At 42.1% G+C, this 22,916-nt stretch overlaps 1 protein-coding gene across 1 annotated transcript in view; it reads left to right on the top strand.

Moving 5' to 3' along the window:
- LOC119414375 (uncharacterized protein CXorf38-like) overlaps window positions 1-14,029 on the top strand; it is a 15,860-nt gene extending 1,831 nt beyond the window's left edge. Inside the window, exons 4-6 of the mRNA XM_037681467.1 lie at window positions 13,076-13,228; window positions 13,323-13,511; window positions 13,585-14,029. Of these exons, the coding sequence (XP_037537395.1) occupies window positions 13,076-13,228; window positions 13,323-13,511; window positions 13,585-13,695 (453 nt within the window). The 3' untranslated portion in view covers window positions 13,696-14,029. The remainder of the gene's footprint in view (window positions 1-13,075; window positions 13,229-13,322; window positions 13,512-13,584) is intronic.
- The last annotated feature ends 8,887 nt before the right edge of the window (window positions 14,030-22,916 follow it).

Genomic DNA, 22,916 nt, shown 5'->3' with positions numbered 1-22,916 from the left:
ATACAGCACCTCAGACTGAGGAAGTCTTTCGAATGAGAGACGAAACACATCTACATGTGTTTGCTTTGTTTTGTTTTTTGGTTTTTTTTGAATGTCCAGAGGACCAGATTGAACTTTTTTGGATTTTTTTACCTGGATTATTGAGCATGCATCAGGAAATTTTGAACCACTTTGGCCAGGATTGCCTCAAATTAGTAAGAGAGTTTGAGAAAACAGCAAGGAAGAGGGCAGACTACAGGAACCACTTGCAATTCAACCTCAGATGTCGACAAAGTGGCATCATTCCCAAGAGCCTGGAACTAAAATCATTGGTCAGCGAGCACGGGGCAAGCAAGATCCTTCAGAAGGCACAGACCCAGCTGCTGAATGAACGGGTGAGACAGACCAATTTTACTATTGAGGCCTTGAAGGCCAAAGAAGATCACATTAAACAGAAACTAACAACATGTCTAGATCAGACCACACTTCAGCAAGTGTTGGACTGTACAGATCAGGCACGCTTAGCACAGCATGTCAAGTCCAAGACTCGACAACAAAACAAGTTTAACTTACTAATAACTCATCAACACCATCACTGTTCCAATAACAACACATTCAGTGTAGGACAACACTCCAGTAGTCAATTACATGCCAGGGAGACAGAAAAGTGGGTGAAAAATTTATCTGACAGACAGCTCACCCAGCCAGAGACAGAGATTCTTGCCAGGGGACTGAACTTTGCGGTTGCACCAAGTAGAATTCCTCTGGTGGAGATGATCACAGCCACAGAATCAGCCATCCGCAACAACAAAATTAAAGAGGGTGAAGCAGAACAGCTCAGAATCAAAGTTTCATCCTGCCTCAGCAATGCCAAACCACCACCTTCCAACATCAGTAGAGAGGAGAGGGATGCACTCACCACTCTTAGCAAGGACAAAAACATCATCATTCTCCCAGCAGACAAAGGAAGGTGCACAGTGATTTTGAACCAGAAAGACTATCATGAGAAAGTTATGACACTCCTTTGTGACTTAAACACTTATGAACCTCTGAAAAGAGATCCAGGAAGTGGTTACAAGAAGAAATTGATAGATTGCCTGAAAAATTTGGAGCAGGACAAGGCTATTGACCGTATTCTGTACCACAGACTGTACCCAGGGGAGGCCACACCTAGTCTAGGATTTTAAGGAACTATTACCAAGTCCTTAATCTCTATACCATAGGGCAGAACTAAATCAAGAGTGTGATGATAAGAATGAGTAGATGTGTGGACGTTTTGGGTAAAACCAAATGAGTCTATTAAATTATTAAAGGCTTGCTTAAGCTATCACTTTCAACATCCACATGAATATTGAAATCACCCATTATGATGATTTTATCAGTTTTTAATAGTAAGTCAGTTAAGAATTTTGAGAATTCATTCAAAAACTGAGAGTAAGCGCCTGGTGGATGATGTATAACAACTACAAACCGGATTCCAAAAAAGTTGGGACACTAAACAAATTGTGAATAAAAACTGAATGCAATGATGTGGAGATGGCAAATGTCAATATTTTATTCGTAATATAACATAGATGACAGATCAAAAGTTTAATCTGAGTAAATGTAACATTTTAAAGGAAAAATATGTTGATTCAAAATTTCAGTGTCAACAAATCCCCAAAATGTTGGGACAAGTAGCAATAAGTGGCTGGAAAAAGGAAGTTGAGCATATAACGAACAGCTGGAAGACCAATTAACACTAATTAGGTCAATTGACAACATGGTTGGGTATAAAAAGAGCTTCTCGGAGTGTCAGTGTCTCTCAGAAGCCAAGATGGTAATAGGATCACCAATTCCAACATTGTTGCGCAGAAAGATAGTGCAGCAATACCAGAATGGTGTTACCCAGCATAAAATAGCAAAAAGACTTAAGTTATCATCATCAACCGTGCATAACATCATCAAAAGATTCAGAGAATCTGGAACAATCGCTGTGCGTAAGGGTCAAGGCCGTAAAACTCTACTGGATGCTCGTGATCTCCGGGCTCTTAAACGTCACTGCACCTCAAACAGGAATGCCACTGTCAAGGAAATAACAGAATGGGCTCAGGAATACTTCCAGAAAGCATTGTCAGTGAACACAATCCACCATGCCATCCGCCGTTGCCAGCTGAAACTCTACAGTGCAAAGAGGAAGCCATTTCTAAGCAAGCTTCACAAGCTCAGACATTTGCACTGGCCCAAGGGTAATTTAAAATGGAGTGTGGCAAAATGGAAGACTGTTCTGTGGTCAGATGTGTCACAATTTGAAGTTCTTTATGGAACACTGGGACGCCATGTCATCCGGACCAGAGAGGACAAGGATAGCCCAAGTTGTTATCAACGCTCCGTTCAGAAGCCTGCATCACTGATGGTATGGGGTTGCATGAGTGCTTGTAGCATGGGCAGCTTGCATGTCTGGAAAGGCACCATTAATGCAGAGAACTATGTTCAGGTTCTAGAACAACATATGCTCCCATCTAGACGTCATCTCTTTCAGGGAAGACCCTGCATTTTTCAACACAATAATGCCAGACCACATTCTGCAGCAATCACATCATGGCTACGCAGGAGAAGGATCCAGGTACTGAAATGGCCAGCCTGCAGTCCAGATCTTTCACCTATAGAGAACATTTGGTGCATCATAAAGAGGAAGGTGCGACAAAGAAGGCCCAAGACGATTGAACAGTTAGAGGCCTGTATTAGACATGAATGGGAGAGCATTCCTATTTCTAAACTTGAGAAACTGGTCTCCTCTGTCCCCAGACGTCTGTTGAGTGTTGTAAGAAGAAGGGGGGATGCCACATAGTGGTAAAAATGGACTTGTCCCAACTTTTTGTGGATTTGTTGATGCCATGAAATTTGGAAACAACAGAATTTTCCCTTAAAATGATACATTCTCTCAGTTTAAACTTTTGATCTGTGATTTTTGTTCTATTCTGAATAAAATATTAAATGTTGGCACCTCCACATCATTGCATTCAGTTTTTATTCACAATTTGTTTAGTGTCCCAACTTTTTTGGAATCCAGTTTGTAGTAAAAGTGGCTTTTCTGATTTCCATTTTGGATGAGAAAGACTGAGGGACAGTGATTCAAAAGAATCATAACTAATAACTGGTTTGGCATTAATCAATAATCCTGATGAAAAATAGAAGATACTCCTCCACCTCAGCCAGTTGTTCTAGGAACATGAAAATTTACATAATTAACACGACTGGATTCATTTATACCAACAAAATCCTCCTGTTGTAGCCATGTTTCTGTCAGACAGAATAAATCAATATGATGATCAGTTATCAGTTCATTGATTGTTACCTGATGTTAATAAAATGTATTTATGAAACATACCGTATTTATTAATGGTAATTAAAATATATCTTTCTACAAAATGATTAATGTTTCTAGACAATGTTATATTTCTGTTAATGAATAAGAACTGTCTTAATTTACTTAGAAAAGTATGTGCTCTATCTCCGCCGATCTTCATGTTGCTGATTTACGCCACTTGTATTTCCGTTCAAATCATTGACATATTTACGTCATTGGCTAAAAATGGAAGAAGCGGGTAAAAGAAAATGGATGGATGGATATGTGTCTCATATTTAGGGTGGTGTAGCACAGCTTCACCATTGAGCGGCGCTCTATCTCCACCGATCTTCATGTTGCACAGGCTGCTTTAGACCTTAACCCCAGACTGGGCTGGATGAGAAAACCCTGCAAGATACCAAATAAATTATTTTCACAGTGAAATAGCGCCGCTCAGTGGTGAAGCTGTGCTACATCATCCTAAATATGCGTTGCATATCATTTTAGCCAATGACGTAAATATGTCAATGAGTTTTAACAGAAATACAAGTGGCGTAAATTAGCAACATGAAGATCGGCGGAGATAGAGAACATACTTTTCTAAGTAAATTAAGACAGTTCTTATTCATAAATGGAATTATAACATTGTCTAGGAACATTAAATCAATTTATCAATTCTAGCACTTGCTCTTGTCAAGGGCGGATGTCTTCTCCTCTCCCTCTCTGCTTTGCTTTTGCTCTGTCCTGTCTGTGAAACTGCTTAGAGCCTCTCTTCTATAAATCTTCCAAATCATAAGTTATGGATTTGGATTTGATCATTTGGTCCCTCAACACAATTGATAATGTTTCTTTGAAGAGAAGACAGGCTTTAGGTGAGCTGATTTGACCTGTTGGCACGCACGCAGCTCGATATCTCATCGACTTGAAGACTCGATGATGTGCCTATCTTTGCTGTCATTTGTGGATTTTAAGGAAGCATTTATAATTAGATTTATGATAACTGGTTCCTGCTTTTTGGATTCGGCTGGTTCCTGGTTTCTCTACAATCAAGGAAGGCGTTGGCAGCAAATTTAGACCCATTCAAGCTGCTTGCCTTACGATGGCTTGGTTCATGCCTTGAGCACCCAGACTCAAATGCTTTTGGCAGGATGGATCAGATCTCGGGAATTCTTCTCAGGCACAGTCCATTGGTGTGGCCATTTAATTTGGAAGTTTGGGAACCGCGTGGGCCGACACAGACTCAAGGTAGATGCCATTAAAGTTCTGCCTGTCCCCAAAACAGATTCTAATTCTAGAATTGCACCACTCAAGGTGGCTGCATGTTGGAGTAGCTCTGTTACTTTCATTCTGAGATATTACTTTTGATAACTTTAATTCCTCTTTTTTCTGGATATAAATCGCTTTTTTTGGATGATTATTTCCTCTGGTGTCGGATGCTGTGCAGCTGGAAGGATTTTTACAGAAATATCTTTGCTTTTGGACATTTGTTATGATGCGTAACCATAACAACAAGGTTTTTTACAACCGGGAGCAGCTGATTAACATCTCCAAATCTCAAATAATATCTCAACTACAGCCTCAAATCCCAAATGAGTTGAAAAGGAAGCGTCGTGGATGCAGAGCAGGAGCAAAGAAGAGGGAGAAAGAGAGAAGAATGCAGTTTAAACCATCTCTTCCATCGATCATGATGGGCAATGTGAGATCGCTGGGAAACAAGTTGGATAAACTTCAAGCCCTAACAAGGACCCATCCAGAGTATCGAGAATGCAGTGTTATTTGTTTCATGGTTGCAGGATCATATCCCCGACTCCAGCGTTTCCTTGCCAGGCTTTCTGACCATACAAGCAGATTGAGATTTAAAGAGTGGCAAAAGGAAAGGAGGTGGGTTGGCAGTGCTTGTGAACAACAGATGGTGTAATCCTGGACATGTTACTGTGAAGTGTCGTCTCTGCAGTCCAGATGTTGAACTGTTAGCCCTAAGTTGTCGCCCGTATTATTTGCCAAGAGAGTTCACCAGTGTTATTTTGGCAACTGTTTACCATACCATACCATACCAACTTTATTTATAGAGCACTTTATGCACCCAACAGGACCAAAGTGCTTTACACAATTATATAATACAATACAATGATAAAATGGAAGGGTAAAATTTAAAACAGGAATAAAATAATAAAATAAAATACAAACACAATAAAACAAGGTAAAACATCTCAGATTGTGCTAAAAGGCCAAAGAAAAAAGATGAGTTTTAAGAAGGGACTTAAAAACCTCAATTGAAGAGGCCTGTCTTATGTTCAATGGAAGGTCATTCCAGAGCCTGGGAGCTATCACAGAAAAAGCTCGGTCCCCTCTAAGCTTACGCTTTGTCTTCGGGACCTTCAGAAACAACTGGTCAGCTGACCTGAGTGAACGAGAGGGTGTGTAAGAATGTAGCAGCTCAGACAGGTATGGAGGGGCATGGCCATTTAAAGCTTTAAAAACAAATAAAAGTATTTTAAAATGAATCCGGTAATGCACCGGCAACCAATGTAAAGAGGCCAAAACAGGAGAAATACTGTCAAATTTCCGTGTACCTGTTAAAAGTCGTGCAGCTGCATTCTGAACCCTCTGAAGCTGGGAAATACATGAATCACTAATACCTATGTAAAGTGCATTGCAGTAATCTAGCCGTGTGGTCACAAATGCATGGATTGCTGTTTCAAAATGCTGTCTGGGAAGAATTGGTTTTACTTTAGCCAGCTGCCTCAAATGAAAAAAGCCTGACTTTACAACTGTTTTAATTTGAGACTCCATCCTAAGACCAGCATCCATCTTGACCCCTAAATTTGTAACAACTGGCCTGACATACTGAGCCAAAGAGCAGTCAACAGGCAGAGAGTCTTCATTCGAGCTGCCAAAAATCACTACCTCTGTCTTGTCTTCATTTAATTTCAAGAAATTTTGGGCCATCCATGCCTTCAAATCCTCCAAACATAGAAACAGAGACCGAAGAGAAGTGGAATCTGCTTTCTTTAAAGGTAAATAAATCTGCGTGTCATCAGCATAACAATGAAAAGCAATCCCGTATTTCCTAAAAACAGAGCCAAGAGGAAGGAGATACAATAAGAACAAAAGAGGACCCAAGACTGAGCCCTGCGGAACACCACATGATAGAGGAGCAGAGGATGATCTATTGCCATCAAGACAGACACAAAAAGTGCGTTTTGTCAAATAAGACTTAAACCAGTCTAGAGCTGTTTGACCAAGGCCCACATATTGTTCCAGACGAGCAATTAAAATCGTGTGATCAACTGTGTCAAAAGCAGCTGATAAATCCAACAACACCAAAACAACACAATCACCAGAATCAGTTGCCCAAAATATATTGTTAAAAACTTTTAAGAGAGCTGACTCTGTGCTATGAAGTGATCTAAAACCAGATTGGAAAATCTCTAAAATATTATGTTCAATGAGATAGGACATTAGTTGCTTATAAACTACCTTCTCAAGAATTTTCGAGATGAAAGGCAATTTTGAAATTGGTCTGTAGTTCGCTAGGACAGCAGGATCCAAATTTGATTTCTTAATTAGAGGCTGGACAACTGCATGTTTCAGATTTTCAGGAACAACACCTGAGGACAAGCTACTATTAACAAGAGCAAGGATCGACAGACCTATAGTATGAAAAACCTCATTGAACAGTCGAGGTGGAATAGCATCATCTGGAGAACCAGTTGGCTTCAAGTGACTAACGACCTCCTGCAGGGATTGCAAAGTCACACATTCAAAGCTATTAAAAACAGCAGGGCAAGACACAGTATCAATAGGGTCATACACAATGGGTATGATCTGAGCCCTAATAGAAGTGACTTTCTCAACAAAAAAGTTTAAAAAGCTTTCACAAACAGCTGGGGAAGTCTCCACAAAAGCACCATGTGGGGCATTTAGAACAGAGTTAATAGTTTTAAATAAAATAGCTGGATTGCAACTGTTTGATACAATTATATTTGTCAGGTATCTTCTTTTAGCGTCTTTTACAATCCTTTGATAACAGCGCCAGCATTCCTTTAATATTTGCAGCGACACCTGCAAATTATCCTTTTGCCATTTTCGTTCAGCTTTACGACAGTTCCTCCTGGCAGCCCGAGTGTCGTCATTTAACCAGGGTTCATGTTTGGATTTTGCAAGTCTAGTTTTTAACGGTGCCACCGAATCCAGAGCTGCTTTGCTAGTAGAATAAAACCAGTTGCTGATATCCTCGGTTTTATTTCTGACAGTCTCTGGGATTGTACAGTTCTTATTAAAAACAGAAGAAAACTGAACAGCAGTAGAAGGGTTAAGAACACGACAGAACCGAACTGGTGCACATGGTTTAACCTTAGTAATAGACTGCTTTATCTCAAATAAAACAGGCATATGGTCTGAAAATAATGGGTCACCAATCACTAAATTAAAAACTGGTAGACCATAAGATAAGACCAAGTCAAGAGTGTGTCCATGCTCATGGGTAGCACCAGTTACAGACTGCACAAGATTAAAAGACTCAATAACATTAAGAAACGACTGAGCCATAGGTGAAGTAGGACAACAGATACGAATATTAAAATCACCAACCAATAAAACTCTGTCATATCGTGGCATGATATCAGCCAAGAAATCAGAAAAATCACTTATAAAATTTTTGTTATATTTAGGGGGCCGATAGACCACCGCACACAACACTGTGTGGGAGCTAAGAAGTTCAAAGAGACCAAGCTCAAAGCTACCAAAACGGACTGGATGCAACTGTTTACAAGTAAAACAGCTTTTAAAAACCGTTACTATTCCTCCTCCTCGTCCAGACATCCTTGGAAAATTGAAATAGCAGCAGTTTTGCGGCAAGAGTTCATTAAAAACGCTGGACTCACCCATACCAGTTGTCCAAGATTCCGTTATGAATAAGAAATCCAGGCTTTGAGAGGAAAAGTAATCCTTAATGGCGAAGGTTTTGTTTGCTAGCGACCTAGCATTTATCAGACCGATCCTGGCAGAGATTGGCGGATCTCCGCCACCATCTGACGTCCGAGATTCCCGGCGAAGAGGTCGCAGGTTGTGAAGATTCACCACACGTCTATAGGGCCGAGGAGTGCAGGGAAAACGGGGCTGGAACAGTCCATCATGGCCTCCATCAACAGGCACTAAACAGGTACCCACAGGATCCAACGCACGTAACGGGAAGTAGAGGCGCGGCACCCGCCCACGAACATTGAATGGGTCTGGACATCGATGCCCCAAAGCAGCCTTCAAACGCACCAACCAGCCGCTACGTTTGCCACGGCGCTTCCGTCGAAAAGGTAGAGGCCAGAAGCGACACAGGTAAGCTGGAATGCCCAGCAACAAGGGCGGGGTTTTTCCACTAGTAGGATTCCACGATAACATATTACCAGTCGAGGCTCCAATCGAAGCTCCAATGTCTAGCAATTTTTGGCGATCATAGACAATCCGAGCGTTTACACTTGCATTGAGGATAAAAATAGACAACAGAAAAAATAGTAGGAGCAGCAGACAGCGAGCCTCAAACACTGGCGCCATCTTGAACCAACCAACAACCCAATGCTGTTGCCGAGACTGCATGTGATGTCATCAGCTCTGAGGTTGCTAAGCTTCAAACACAACACCCTAGTGTGTTTGTTGCAATATCTGGGGATTTTAATCATGCCTCTCTCTCTGCTACACTTCCGACATTCGAACAGTTTGTCAGCTGCTCTACCAGAGAAAACAAAACACAGGACTTGTTTTATGCAAATGTCAAGGATTCATACATCGCTAAAGCAAGACCCCTTCTTGGCAAATCAGATCACAATCTTGTGTATCTCTGCTCAAAATATAAACCCCCTGTTCAGAGGCAACCTGCAATAAAGAGAACAGTGAGAAAATGGTCAATGGAAGCTGAAGAAGCCCTGCGGGGTTGTTTTGACGCTACAGACTGGGATACACTGTGCCAGCCACATGGAGAGGACATCAATGCCATGACTGAGTGTGTGACCGACTATATAAACTTCTGTGTAAACAACACCATCCCCACCAGAACAGTGAGATGCTTCCCCAATAACAAACCCTGGATTACCACTGACCTGAAGGAACTGCTAAACCAGAAAAAAAGAGCCTTCAGGGAGAGAGACAGGGAATTATTGAAGAGCACACAGAAGCAACTAAAAGTCAAGATGAGAAACAGCAAGGAGGTGTACAAGAAGAAGCTGGAGAGCAAGCTCCAACAGAACAATATCAGAGAGGTGTGGTCAGGGATGAAACAGATCACAGGCTTCAAGCAGAAGGAGGATCAGAAGGATGGAAGCCTGGACAGAGCCAATGAACTGAACACGTTCTTCAATAGGTTCAGTTCAGGAACAAGCTCAGCATCCTCCTCTCTTGCCCACAGCCAAACATACATACCACCCTCCATTGACCCAAGGCTGTCCTGTCACACCTCAAATATTGTATCTACCACCTCAGTCATGGACCCTTCTTCTACATATTGGTCTTCAACTAAATCAGAAGATGCTGATACCTCCTTTGCCTCCCTCCTCTGTGTCTCCAGAAGTCAGGTGAAGAAGCAGCTAGAGAGACTGAACCGGAATAAGGCTGCATGTCCAGATGGTGTCCCAGAGTCCTGAAGGTCTGTGCAGAGCAGCTCTGTGGGGTTCTGCAGCACCTATTCAACCTTAGCCTGACCCAGGAGAAGGTTCCAGTGTTGTGGAAAACATCCTGTCTTGTTCCAGTGCCAAAGAAAACGCACCCATCAGTCCTCAATGACTATAGACCTGTTGCCCTGACATCCCACATCATGAAGGTCCTAGACAGACTTCTGCTGACCCACCTGACTAGACAAACAAGCACATATCAGGACCCACTGCAGTTTGCTTATCAGCGTGGACTTGGAGTTGAAGATGCCATCATACACATGCTTCAGCAAACTCCCTGTCATCTAGAAAAGGCAGACAGCACTGTGAGAGTCATGTTCTTTGATTTCTCCAGTGCATTTAACTCAATCCAGCCTGATTTGCTTTGTCAGACACTTCAGAAGACTCAGGTGGAGGCCTCAACAATCGCCTGGATCAAAGACTACCTGACGGACAGACCACAATTTGTGAGACTGAAGGGTTGTGTGTCTAACCAGGTGGTCAGTAGCTCAGGAGCACCACAGGGGCCTGTACTCTCACTATTCCTTTTCACTCTGTACACCTCAGATTTCCAGTACAAAACAGATTCCTGTCATCTGCAGAAATATTCTGATGACTCTGCAGTAGTCGGGTGTATCAGAGATGGACAAGAAGCTGAGTACAGGGAACTGGTGGATCGCTTTGTGGCATGGTGTGGAAACAATCATCTCATCTTGAAAGTGAACAAAACAAAGGAGATGATTGTAGATTTTAGGAGAATCAGGAACAGATCCAACACTATTTTCATCATGGGAGAAGAAGTGGAGGTGGTGGAGAAGTATAAATATCTTGGAGTTCACCTGGACAATAGACTGGACTGGAAATGCAACAGTGAAGCTGTCTACAAGAAGGGACAGAGCAGACTGTACTTATTGAGGAAGCTCAAGTCCTTCAACGTTTGCAGCAAGATGCTGCATATGTTATACAAGTCTGTTGTAGAGAGTGCCATCTCTTCTGCCATCATCGGCTGGGGTAGCAGCACCAGAGCAAGTGACTTAAAAAAGATCAACAAGCTCATAAAGAAGGCTGGCTCAGTTCTGGGGACTCTTCTAGAACCTTTGAAGATGATTGTTCAAAGAAGGATTCTTCATAAAATGAAGAACATTATAGACAACCCTCAGCATCCTCTTCATCAGACTGTCATACAACAACAAAGTGTCTTCAGTCAGAGGATTCTTCAAATCCGTTGTAGGACAGACCGCTACAAGAGATCCTTCCTGCCCACAGCCATCAGCATCTATAACAACTCTTTAATGAAACCAGGATGATGAGTTACAACAACATTTAATTTCCCTCTGGGATTAATAAAGTATTTTTGAATTGAATTGAAACAATTGTGTTTATCTGAATTCAGCTCCCTGACTGGCCTTGACAGGCCATTTTATCTCAACCCGCCTGGAAGTTTTGTAAACCTGATGCTCTGTCCCTCCTTCTCCTCCAACTGAGGAATTTCCCTGGACTTTTCAGAGGGGCCCAACTGAATAAACATTCTGTCATCATTTCAGGACTCTTGGACTTGTCCTCGGTCGTCCTCTGCACCCCCCGAGTGTGTACGGATCCCTCCAGAGGGAACTCTTTGAACTGAGTGATTTTATCTGAACTCTGCAGTGCCTCTGTGTGTGTTGTCTCGACATATGCTCACCGCCCTTGCATCCCCCCCCCACCCCCCCATGTGGAATGTCTGTGTCTTTATGTGCTAGTGTGCGAGATTTTTTCATTATCATGCTGTTGACCTTCAGAAGTTAAGAAAGAGCGTTAGGAATTTTTTTTGTCTCCAAACCCCGTGTCATTTTTCACCACTTTGTATTGTCTGTCCAAACAGGTTTCACTTGTAAATGAGTCTTCGAGGCTCAATGTGACTTATCTGTTTAAATAAACGTTGAAGGAATAGAAAGATATATTTTAATTAACTTTATTAAATGTGGTATGTCTCATAAATGTATTTTATTAACATAAAGTAATTATTTTGAGTACATTTTCCTTAATCTAGCATATTCAAAGGCGATCCGTGCAACCCAGAAATATTCTTTTTAGTGCATGTGCAAATGAGCTACAGTATGGATCGTGCTTCCAGAACAGATCGTGTAATGACAAGACCCTCTTCAGGTGGATGGTAAATGGACTGCATTTATATAATGTTTTTCTGTCTTATCAAGATACTCAAAGCTCTTTACACTACAATCTGTGCCTCATTTACCCATTCCTACAGCACTCTACTAGATCTCTACAAATATAATTGAACAAATCAGTCTAAAGAGACTAATCAGAGCTTTATCACATTCATACACTGATGGGGCACACATGGGAGGCAATGAGGGGTTCAGTGTCTTGCCCAGGGACACTTTGGCATGTGGCTGCTGGTAGAATCAAACCCCCATCTCTTGTATTGGAGGACGACTGCTCTAACCACTCAGCCACAGCCGCCTCAGGTGAATGATAAGAGGTGCTGCCTTCAGGCCTCAATAACCAAGTTATGGACTTCTGTTTTAGTTTGTAGCTGCAGCTACAGCTATGGAGTGGCCAAAGTGTAATCTATGGGTCCAAGGCCACCATTGGCCACCCTTTGGCTCCTCCACTGCTTCTGGTGGTGATAAAATGTCTCCGTCCCCCAGGATCCGTCACTCTGCTCTGCCTCAAACAAGAAAAAAAACAAATCTCCCTCTGCTCTTCTCCTCAGTAACTCTGACCCACATGAATATCTTACATTAAAAGCATTTAGGTTTACTTCATTCTCTGTTCCAGTCCAGAAAAACACTCCTCTCCAAACTACAAACCTTCACTGTTCAAACCCCTCAGCGACGGGACATAGGTGTCCCGTTTGTTGTTGTTAACACTTGGCGTGATCCGCTCACCTCTGACTGATTGAATGAGGCACGAGCGTTCAGACTGAGCTGAAAAACATCAGATCTGTATCCGATTCAGAACCACATGTGAAAATGACCTGGATCAGATTTAATAAATCAGTCACCTTCAGACTGATGATGGTTTTAATAAAATTCAGATGAGTTGTGTGAACGTGGCCTCAGACAAGTTTCAAAATGTCCAACAGGAAGTGGCAGGTCTAAACCCCTTCCTGTCTCTGTGTGTCCAGGTGATCCAGTACAGGAATGAACTGATGCACTCCTGTGAGTTCCGGGTGAAGGACGAATGGATCAAACTCTACCGCGGCACTCTCAAACACTTTGTCCAGCAGCTCAGTCAGGACGTCCCCCACATGTCCACTGTGGGACAACAAATAGAAGACGTGAGCGTCTTTGTGTCCCGCTGCAGGATCCGTCCACCGTTGGACACTTAGTCCTTAAACATGTTTTGTGCGTTTGCTCTTTTTGTTTGTGCAGATGCTGACTGTTGATCTGTCCATATGTGTCTTTGGTGTGGACCGGATGGACTCCGCTGGACCAGACTCAGACGCTGACAGCCAATTAGAGGCCAGCGCTGAGTTAGTCGGCCAATGGGAAGCTGAGCTGCTCCAGGAGATGTTGCAGGAGTGTCTTTGTGCTGAAGATGGTGTCGATTCAGAGACACAGGTAGGAGGAACAAAGAGTTTAAACAGAGCGGGTCAAAAGACACGAGTTTGACGTCTTCTCCTGCTGTCCTCAGGACACGGAGCAGCTGAGGAGGCTGCAGGCCTTCTTGCAGGCCAACCAAGATCTCAGGGAGAAGTTTTCCTCTGAGCTCCAGACCATCACCACTCTGGAGGTGGGACAATGAGGAGACAGACGATCACATCACACTGCTTTACTAATAATCAACACAACACGGACTTTGACTTATTATTCCTGAAAATAATTCACTTCATGATTCATGATCAGAGAAGAAGAAATCATTTAGTTCGAGAAACTTTTTTTTAATTGTTTACATTAAAACAAAGTAAAAGTGTTGGATTAGGCACTTTAAACTGGATTACAGTTAATCTGCACGACATCTGTGGAGGAGGTGTATTGTTTTTGCATAGTGACTTAATTAAAACTGTATTTAATTAAAAACTGTTATAAGCCTGCATGAATCCATCTGCTTTTGTTTTTACCAGATAAACCATTAAAACTGATATTGAGTCAAAAATCACAACTTCTGCTGAAGATCATTTACAAGTTTTATTTTATTTAATGAGTTAACGGAACAGTTGTCATGGCAGGGATCAGAAATATAACATAAAATAACGAGATTTCCTGTTAAAAGGCAGCGTGGATGATTTCTGCTGAATGGTTTCATCTCTGAACTGTTAATGTGAGCTGAATTTGAACAGCTGACATTTGCTGAAAGTAGGAACATAAAAGCTGAAAGCAGCAGAAAATGGCTGAAATCTTTTGAAAAAACAGAAATGTTCCAGAAATGAGCTGAATAAGCTGAAATAGGCAGACGGAGATGGATTAAAAAGATTTTTTTAAAAGTCGAAACTAAAAACAAACAAATGATCAGGAAAAAATAATTATCAGAAAGGTAGATGAAAAGGCTAAAAATAAATACAGCTGAAATTGGCAAAAAGAGGCTGAAAGGAGCATAAAAAGCCAAACTTATTAGAAGCACAAAAGGTAGAAATGAGCAAAAATTAGCAGAAAAAGGCCTAAAAAGGTTGAATTTAGAAGAGAAAAAACTGAAATTGGCACAAAAAAGTAGCTTTTTAGCAGAAAGAGACTGAACAATGTTCACTCTCCAGTCCGTCAGTGACATGGGGCTTTGGCATAACACTTGTAATCTTAGTAAACTGATGCTTGTCTGGACCTCGGACCTCCAGGAAACTGATCAACACTGGCTGGTTTTTGATGGTGGAGGATGTTGATCAAAGATGTTTGGGGTTGTCGTCTTAGACATGTCATTTATTGAAGACGGAGGAATTTCATGTCTGATATAATTTAGAGAGGATCTGACACACGTTGGGCCCTCGAGGCCTACAGCTGTGCATTAATCTGTACAACTACAGTATATCGTATTAATGATGCAGTTCTTTGGCTAACACCTCAATGCATGAAGGTGAAAGACCAGCAGACACCTGCAGTGAAATCACGCTAGTTTCTAAAGTAGATGTAGCACTTGCCAGTCACAGCCTCAGGCCGCTTCCTGGTCTGACCCTCCCGTCACACAAACACTGAGGACTGGAGACGAGGAGATTCAACTCTTGTTTACTGAAGTAGGTTATAAACCTAAAGATGATTTAAAATAGCTGGAGGAGCTCAAATCTGAAGGTCATCAGTGAAAGAGTGCATGAACACCACTGAGTCAAGAATCGTTCCAGTTGTTCTGCTCCACAGTTCAGGTCATAATCTATAATCCAGGTACAATCAGTCGCCCACCAGCAGGGTGAGATGACGACTTAATACGAAATGCTTCAAACCATCCACATGGGGTACAGATCAGTGTCAGTCTTCTAAGCCAGGAACCAGGAAGTGAAGTCGTTTGTCAACTTTCCTGGTGTAGTTACACTTGTGATGGTGAGAGTCTGTATGTCCAGCAGATGCTATAAAAAAGAGATATAACAGGGACTAAGAAGATGCCTGATCACCACCCTAATAATCCCACTGGCATCCACACACCACTGTGTGACGGGAGCTGGCTGCGGACCCGGAAACCCCCTCCAGCCCACGTCTTTCCCCCGACTCGAACCTCCCTCAGAAGTGGCAACTCATGCTAATCAATAAATCAAGGAAACGTCAATTAAGTTTTATCAATTATATTAAAAAAGGCAGGAAAAGATTACGATTTACAGCGCTGGACTCTCACGCGTTCACAGACCCGGAAGAAGAGCCCCGATGTCCCGTGTCATTACTCATTTATAGGGTCCTAGACTCCACCTTCGCAGAAGGACAGCTCAACCTATCAGTGTATGAGGGGGCGTGACTAAGTGTGATCTCAGTGGATCTTATGTGGACTGACGTGTTAGGAAATATGAGACGGTGCTTCAAAAGCCTTTCTACGTGATGTGGCAAGCAGATCAGACTCTATTCCGTGACAGATATTGAATCCTAGGGAGACTCTCTTAGAGCTGCTGGACCAGTTTAACCCAGTCAGAACCGGGTCATAATTTCGTTACAATCCCGTCTCTGAGCAGATCAAAACCATAGGCCCAGTCCAGAAATATCTTAACAACTCCCCCTGGGCGGGGGTCCCCGAAGGGGTTCCCCCGCATAAAAACTCCCAGTTCAATACCGCCAGATAAGCAAGCAATTAATCACTTTTCCTCTGGTTGAATGTGAACTACTCCTTATATGTTGGCGGGAGATGCCTACAGGCTACAGCGTGTGACCTGGCAGCCTCAGGTCGCCTGACCCAGCCCTGGACATCTGCCTAGATAGAAAGAAAGAAAAGACAAAGTAAGACTCCAAAATATAAGAAATAGACACAAAGAGAGCACACGGCAAAACACCCGGCCACTGTCTGTTCACCTGCAAAGAACATGACAAAACACAGCAACAAAATACATATGTATAAAGAACTTAAAATATTCATGGCTTTGCAGTAAGTTTCCATAAATATATATACCCATACCTACGCCTATATACGTACATACATACACATGAATATACATTCATATACATATCTATATATCTACATATAAAGCCTACATAAGCATCCCTGCTTCTATTTGTGTGTGGTTGTGAGCATGCATAAGTGTATAAGGCTTCTCTAATAGAACATTTATTAGTAACTGTGAAGCAGCAGAGACCCGACCCCCAAGACCAGAGGCAGACGAAAAAGGGGGGACCAGAGCCCAAGACCCCAGGAGGGACCCCGACCGCGGAGCCCCCCGGGCCACCCACACAGGACGAAACACCCGCCCACCCCCCAGATCGGACCACAGGGGAGAGCCGGAAGAACCCCACCAGCGACCACACACAGTGAACCCCGGGGCCAACAGCGACGAACTCAAAGGCCCCCGCCGGAACCCGCCGCACCGATGCAGGTCCAGGCCCGGGCACGGAGGCCCGGGCACCGAGGACCCACACCACTCAGGCCAAGGCCTGACAGGGCCAGAGGACCCGAGCCCCACCAGGCAGACACCAGGCCGAGCCGACACAAGCCCAAGCGCCCAGCCCCCGACTCCAAGGGCCCCAAGCGCGCTGGCAGGCAAGGGCACACCCCACCAGGGGGCCGCGCGATAGGGGCGCGATGCCAAGCACCCGCAGTTGTATCAAAGAGGGGGCAGTCCGAGTCTCGGCCTAACAAATACCCATTCATACACAGACACAATCACACAATCCCAGTCTCATTCTCACATTCATTCACTCAAAGACATACAATAACGATACATTTCATTCTTATTCCCGATACACACTCTATACTCCCCAGGTCCAAGACATGTACCTGCCCTCTACAGGGGGCAGCCCATGCCCAAACCCAGGAGGTAAACCCATTCATTCTTGAGCGGAGAAGAGCCAATACCCCAGACCAGGCCCAGGCCATGCCCCGCCGTCTGTTAAAAAATTTCCACAACTTATCTTCATAATATCTGTTAAACTTCCTGTTATATTCACCCGTGTTTGACATCCTCCCCGTTAGGTTGTAACACACTACTAGGAGGGGCCACTTAGTTATAACATCAAGAAGTTCACTCTAAAAACCTGTTAGTTTCAAATAAAAATTGTAAGTGTCTACTTCCACATTCAAATAATCAGTTTTGGAATCAATTAACAGATAGGAAATTTGTAATTTTACTTTCAAAATAGTGCTTTTTATCTATAATAGCAGTTGTTCTAATTTATCGTTCAAAAATCCCCAAGACTTTGCTTTAGATATAATCACATCATCAATTGATTAGCATTGTAAACACAACCTATAATATTTGTAATGTCAAAACAGTGTTCTATAATCATTTCAGTACATGTAAAAATCCAAAAACTCTAGTAGAGCAATTATTATTTATTAACTCATAGCTTAATAAAATCAGAAAGTTCACAGTTTCAAAGTGTTTGATTGGCTAAAAATATATATTTTTAAATGTTCCTCCATCTATAGGTTTAAAAGTAAAATCTGAAAATAGAAAACCCTTTACTGTGCTAGTAACGTTAATTAGATGTTAATAATGATAAGTGATGTCAATTTGATGTTAATAAACTGTCACAGCCAGATCAGTATGAAACTTAAAGAACCCTAATTTGATGCATGATGTTCTCAGCCCAGGGAGTAGAACCAGTGACTTATTCCCCCTCATCAGTGGCATTTCCTCGGACATCTGTCCGGCCTCCATTATTCAAACCCCCGTCATTGGACTTGCAACCCCTCTGTCAGCGACTCGTTTGGAGCTGCATTATCAGGGGAAAAAGAATAAACATCCTTCTCCCACAATCTCACAAAACTCCCAGTCATCTAACTAAATTTCTATAATTTTCATTATCAATATATAATTATCAATTAACTTTCATTATTGGTAAGTCAATGGGTTCATATTGCAGGTTCATACTCATCTGTCACCTCTGTGGGAACGTTGATCACAAACTCACACAGGTGATCCCTGCATTCACCCTTCCTGGATCTTTTTCATCTTAGGTAAAACAGGTGATAAGAGACACAAACACAAACAGCACAACACCCTGCTGGCAACCAGCCAGACAGAGTCCATCCTTCTACATATCATCCTATCCCTGTCAAGTTTTCCTGAATTGAGTCATCACATTTAGTATTTTATCAGCAACACTTACGGTTTTTCTTCATGCACCAAATTTCACAAGTCATTATAAGTGTTATACAACATCACTCTAAAATGCTATGTCTTAAATCATGTTAGTAGTTGTTAGGATTCATTATTATATATTTTCTGTTAGTATCTGTTAAAGAATAATAAAAATAAGTAAAAATAGTGTATTCCAACTCTTTTAGCACTTGTAAAAATCTTACCTGAGATAAAAACATCTCTAGATTTGATTTAATCTGCTTGTAACTCTGTCACTGAACATTTTAAGTGATTTAGAAATCAAATATGTAGCAAAGTTTTTGCTCCTTATATCATAGACAATATTCCAGCCTAATTTATCATCCAAAACAACCTCTAAAATTTAGCTTATCTCATTATAGAAAAATCAATAGTCGTTACTTAAAATCATGAATTGTGTCTTTCCTGATGTTCTGTGAAATTATCTTAAAGAAAAATACAGGTTCAGGGAAAGGTCGGAGCAATGAATGAAAACTCACGGGCTGGTTCTGCTAGGATAATAAGTGTCGTTTATTAAACTGCCACAGATTCAGCGAAGCAAAGTACATTCAGTACAAATCAAACATTGATGTAAAGCCCCTCACCATGACACAGACTGGGGAGCCGTTTCAGTCCGAGTAGAAAGGTAACATCAATTGGCTGGGTATCGGATCAGGATCCACAGCAGACTCCAACTCTAATTCTGAGTGTCACACTTTAATACTCTCTGCATTACATGGGAACATCTCCCAGCAACATGCCCACCTGGACTCAAAGTCTGTGAAAAACCCTTGAGATAGCATGAGAGCGTGAGAAGCTTAAAAAACTCTAGATAACGAGGGAGCATGAGAAGCTAGGGAGAGCAAAACCTCCAGATAGCATACAAGAGGAGGCGGGCCGGGCCTCCTCCTCAGGCCTCTGGGTAACTCACAACAACATGCAAAAAAAACCCACTTTATATCACAGGTTACAATAGTCAGAAAAACAACATTCTATTGAATTCTTTATTCACCTGATTATCAATATTTACTTGTATTCAGTCATCCATAACACTTTGATACCTCACTGGTTGTCCCGTCTGCCCAGTTTACAGTTTAGGTTCTCAATTCTCCTTATGGCATCTCCTGTAGAGAGAAAAATGGTGTGTGTGTGTGTGGTGGGGGGGGTGGGGGGGGGGGGGCATACAGCCATCCATCCCTGCTGAAGCAATTTATAGTTAACAGTTCTGAAAAACATTCACAGTAGTTAGTTTAGTTCAGCACCGCTCCGGAGACCTGTGAAGGGTTAATGTTGTTTTAGATATACAAATCACATCATTTAAATAATCCTCAAACATAATCTTTGTTTAACCAGTAATTTTTTAAGGGACAGGGACTTCGTTTTTTTTGTTAAATGAGGGGCAAAACGTTTCTTTTTAACAAAAAAAAAACAAAGTCCAGATGACATGATTCAACCTTTTTTGTTGTTATATACCTGGATGACTGAGAAAACAAACTTTGTGTTTTTGAAACCATTAGTGAAAAGGCCAGACTTCAGGGGTATCTGAGGCAGGCTTGAAACACAAGAGTCAGGGTGGCTTCTGGGTAATACCAGATGGCTAGGCCTCAGACTGACGAAGCCTCTTGGATGAGGGGCGAAACGTTTCTTTTTAACAAAAAAAAAAAAAAAAAACGAAGTCCAGATGACATGATTCAACCTTTTTTGTTATATGTCAAACCATTTCCATGTTCTGATGATTAATAATTTCTCTTTTTACTTTCTTCTTGTGTCCATCTTTCTCAGCAGCAGCAACTCAGCGAGGAAAACACCCTGAAGACCCAGGCTCATCTGAGAATTTTAGTAGAGAGGGCCATGTGAAGGGTGAAGGAGTACCAGTCATTGAGCTGTGGGTCATATGCTGCTGCCTAATATCAAATTATCAAGAGCCTCTTGATATAAAAGGAAACGAACCAGTCTAGAACCTCCCTGCTCCTTCAAGTCACACTTCTTGGATGAACATTCATTACTGCACGCAGCTGTGTTGGAAATCATTCCTTATATCTTTTTTTTTTTTTTAATCTACTAATGAATGTATGGGGCCGAGATGGTGTAGAGGCAGGGCAGCCGGCTTGGGACCCGAGAGTCCCAGGTTCGATCCCCAGTCACTGCACATCACGTGGCGTCTCTGGGCAGCACGTCTAATCCCCAAAATGTCCCCCGGGCGCTTTCAATAGCTGCCCACTGCACCACCTGGTGGTGGATGGGTTAAATGCAGAGACTAATTTCGCCATTGTATGGAAACATACAGTGCTGACATTGTGATGACATTATTATCATTATTATTATTATGAATGAATTGATGTGAAGAATTCTGTCAAAACTTCTTTAAATAACTTGTCTTCAGTAATCTGCATATGAACATCTTTTACATTTAAATTGCATCTGTTTGTATATTTTACACATCTGGTAATGCATGTGGAGGAAATGCTCAAATTAAAGCTTCTGTTGTGTAACAATTAAACAAGGTATGTGGCTGCTTCTTGCAAACATTTATTTAATAATTTTAATGACCTGAGCAATGTTGTAAAGATACAGTATATACACACACACACCCACACTTGTATATATTTTATATATATAATGTATATAATACAAACCGGATTCCAAAAAATTTGGGACACTAAACAAATTGTGAATAAAAACTGAATGCAATGATGTGGAGATGGCAAATGTCAATATTTTATTCGTAATATAACATAGATGACAGAAGAAAAGTTTAATCTGAGTAAATGTAACATTTTAAAGGAGAAATATGTTGATTCAAAATTTCACAGTGTCAACAAATCCCAAAAAAGTTGGGACAAGTAGCAATAAGTGGCTGGAAAAAGGAAATTGTGCATATAACAAACAGCTGGAAGACCAATTAACACTAATTAGGTCAATTGACAACATGATTGTGTATAAAAAGAGCTTCTCAGAGTGTCAGTGTCTCTCAGAAGCCAAGATAAATGGTAAATAGTAAACAGACTGTACTTATATAGCGCCTTTCTATCTTATTGAGACACTCAAAGCACTTTATACTACAATCTGTGCCCTAATTTATTCATTCATACATTACTCTACTAGATCTCTACAAAGCTAATTGAACAAATTATTCTAAAGAGACTCATCAGTGATGTATCACATTCATACACCGATGGGACACACATCGGAGGCAACAAGGGGTTCAGTGTCTTGCCCAGGGACACTCCGGCATGTGACTGCTGTGGGGTTCGCACCCCCAACTCTTGCAATGGAGAACGACTGCTCTAACCACTCAGCCACAACCGCCCAGATGGTAAGAGGATCACCAGTTCCCCCATTGTTGCGCAGAAAGATAGTGCAACAATACCAGAATGGTGTTACCCAGCGTAAAATAGCAAAGACTTTTAAGTTGTCATCATCAACCATGCATAACATCGTCAAAAGATTCAGAGAATCTGGAACAATCGCTGTGCGTAAGGGTCAAGGCTGTAAAACTACTGGATGCTCATGATCTCCGGGCCCTTAAACGTCACTGCACCTCAAACAGGAATGCCACTGTCAAGGAAATAACAGAATGGGCTCAGGAATACTTCCAGAAAACCTTGTCAGTGAACACAATTCACCGTGCCATCTGCCGTTGCCAGCTGAAACTCTACAGTGCAAAGAGGAAGCCATTTCTAAGCAAGCTCCACAAGCTCAGACGTTTGCACTGGGCCAGGGGTCATTTATAATGGAGTGTGGCAAAATGGAAGACTGTTCTGTGGTCAGATAAGTCACGATTTGGAGTTCTTTATGGAACACTGGGACGCCATGTCATCCGGACCAGAGAGGACAAGGATAGCCCAAGTTGTTATCAACGCTCCGTTCAGAAGCCTGCATCACTGATGGCATGGGGCTGCATGAGCGCTTGTGGCATGGGCAGCTTGCATGTCTGGAAAGGCACCATTATTGCAAAGAACTATGTTCAGGTTCTAGAACAACATATGCTCCCATCTAGACGTCATCTCTTTCAGGGAAGACCCTGCATTTTTCAACACGATAATGCCAGACCACATTCTGCAGCAATCACAACATCATGGCTACGTAGGAGAAGGATCCGGGTACTGAAATGGCCAGCTTGCAGTCCAGATCTTTCACCTATAGAGAACATTTGGCGCATCATAAACAGGAAGGTGCGACAAAGAAGGCCCAAGACGATTGAACAGTTAGTGGCCTGTATTAGACATGAATGGGAGAGCATTCCTATTTCTAAACTTGAGAAACTGGTCTCCTCTGTCCCCAGACGTCTGTTGAGTGTTGTAAGAAG

Source organism: Nematolebias whitei, chromosome 9, assembly GCF_014905685.2.
Source record: "Nematolebias whitei isolate Nwh7 chromosome 9, NemWhi1, whole genome shotgun sequence".
NCBI lineage: Eukaryota > Metazoa > Chordata > Actinopteri > Cyprinodontiformes > Rivulidae > Nematolebias > Nematolebias whitei.
This window is presented reverse-complemented; position numbering and strand designations above follow the sequence as displayed.